The following is a 1,006-nucleotide window of genomic DNA, read 5'->3' as shown; positions in this document are numbered from 1 at the left end:
ATATGAACTACCACGTCCCATAACTTAGTCTGCGCATATGAACTACCACATCCCAACACTTACTTGGTCAACACATATGAACTACCACATCCTAACACTTACTTGGTCAGCGCGTATGAACTACCACATCCTAACACTTACTTGGTCAGCGCGTATGTCCAGTTCGCGATGGTACACCTGCAGGCAGTCATTCTCAGCTGCCTGTTTCTGCGTCAAAATGAAACTCTGCCACAGCGATGGGATCTTGGCCAGAGACCCCCCAAGGTTGGTGCCATTGACGACCAGCTGTAGCAGCGTAGCCAGCCCTGCCCCTGTCATAGGCTCTTTCCTGCAGTCACGGAGGTCAGTACCGATAGATATGTGACCGGGTTTTAGGCTAAAACCCTAAAACCCTTAACCTCTTCTAGAAACCCCAAAGTGTCTATGTGGTGCTAGAGTTTGGGTGTGTTGCCTGTGGATGCGAATCACGGAACTACTACACGCGAACAACTGACATACGTTCACTGCGCAACGATCCATTGACACACATTGCAGACAGTCCATGCCCAACAACTCCACATAACAAGCAATCCCAAGAATGGAATGGTGACATCGCGCAGAAAACAGTGAGATTGGCGTCGACATTTCACAGATTACTATCTATACACGCAATTACGGGAATACAACCCTCCTATATATATATATATATATATAATATATAGCTACAGTCGCATACTTTTGCGCACCCACACACCCGTATGTAGTTTTAGCTGTAAGCGTGTTCGCTATAGCTTTTTGGAGTGCTGCCAGATCTGCCTGGTAGTCGTCTGTCAGGTCATCATTCGACGCAAGGCTCAAGTCCTGCAGATGATCCCTTTTGATGGAAGGCTTCACGATGCAAAATAGCAGACACAAATATTAATTATATATAATGCTATGCATCCAAACTTATATAATCTACATATGTTAAACGCTAGAAAATGATATATCTATATACATAAATATACATATTGATTCATGTATATAT

The 1,006-nt window shown here is 44.0% G+C and overlaps 1 protein-coding gene across 1 annotated transcript; it reads right to left on the bottom strand.

Annotated features, from left to right (window-relative positions):
• Positions 1–141: 141 nt before the first annotated feature.
• Positions 142–318, bottom strand: SARC_17175 (hypothetical protein; the record flags this gene model as incomplete). The annotated part of the gene is made up of 1 exon (XM_014288729.1): positions 142–318. A coding segment is annotated over one exon (177 nt), but the record flags the coding sequence as incomplete, so codon positions are not given.
• Positions 319–1,006: the final 688 nt, after the last annotated feature.

Source organism: Sphaeroforma arctica, assembly GCF_001186125.1.
Source record: "Sphaeroforma arctica JP610 unplaced genomic scaffold supercont1.9950, whole genome shotgun sequence".
Classification (NCBI taxonomy): Eukaryota; class Ichthyosporea; order Ichthyophonida; genus Sphaeroforma; species Sphaeroforma arctica.
Note: the sequence above shows the minus strand (reverse complement) of the source record. Positions and strands in the feature narration are given on the sequence as shown.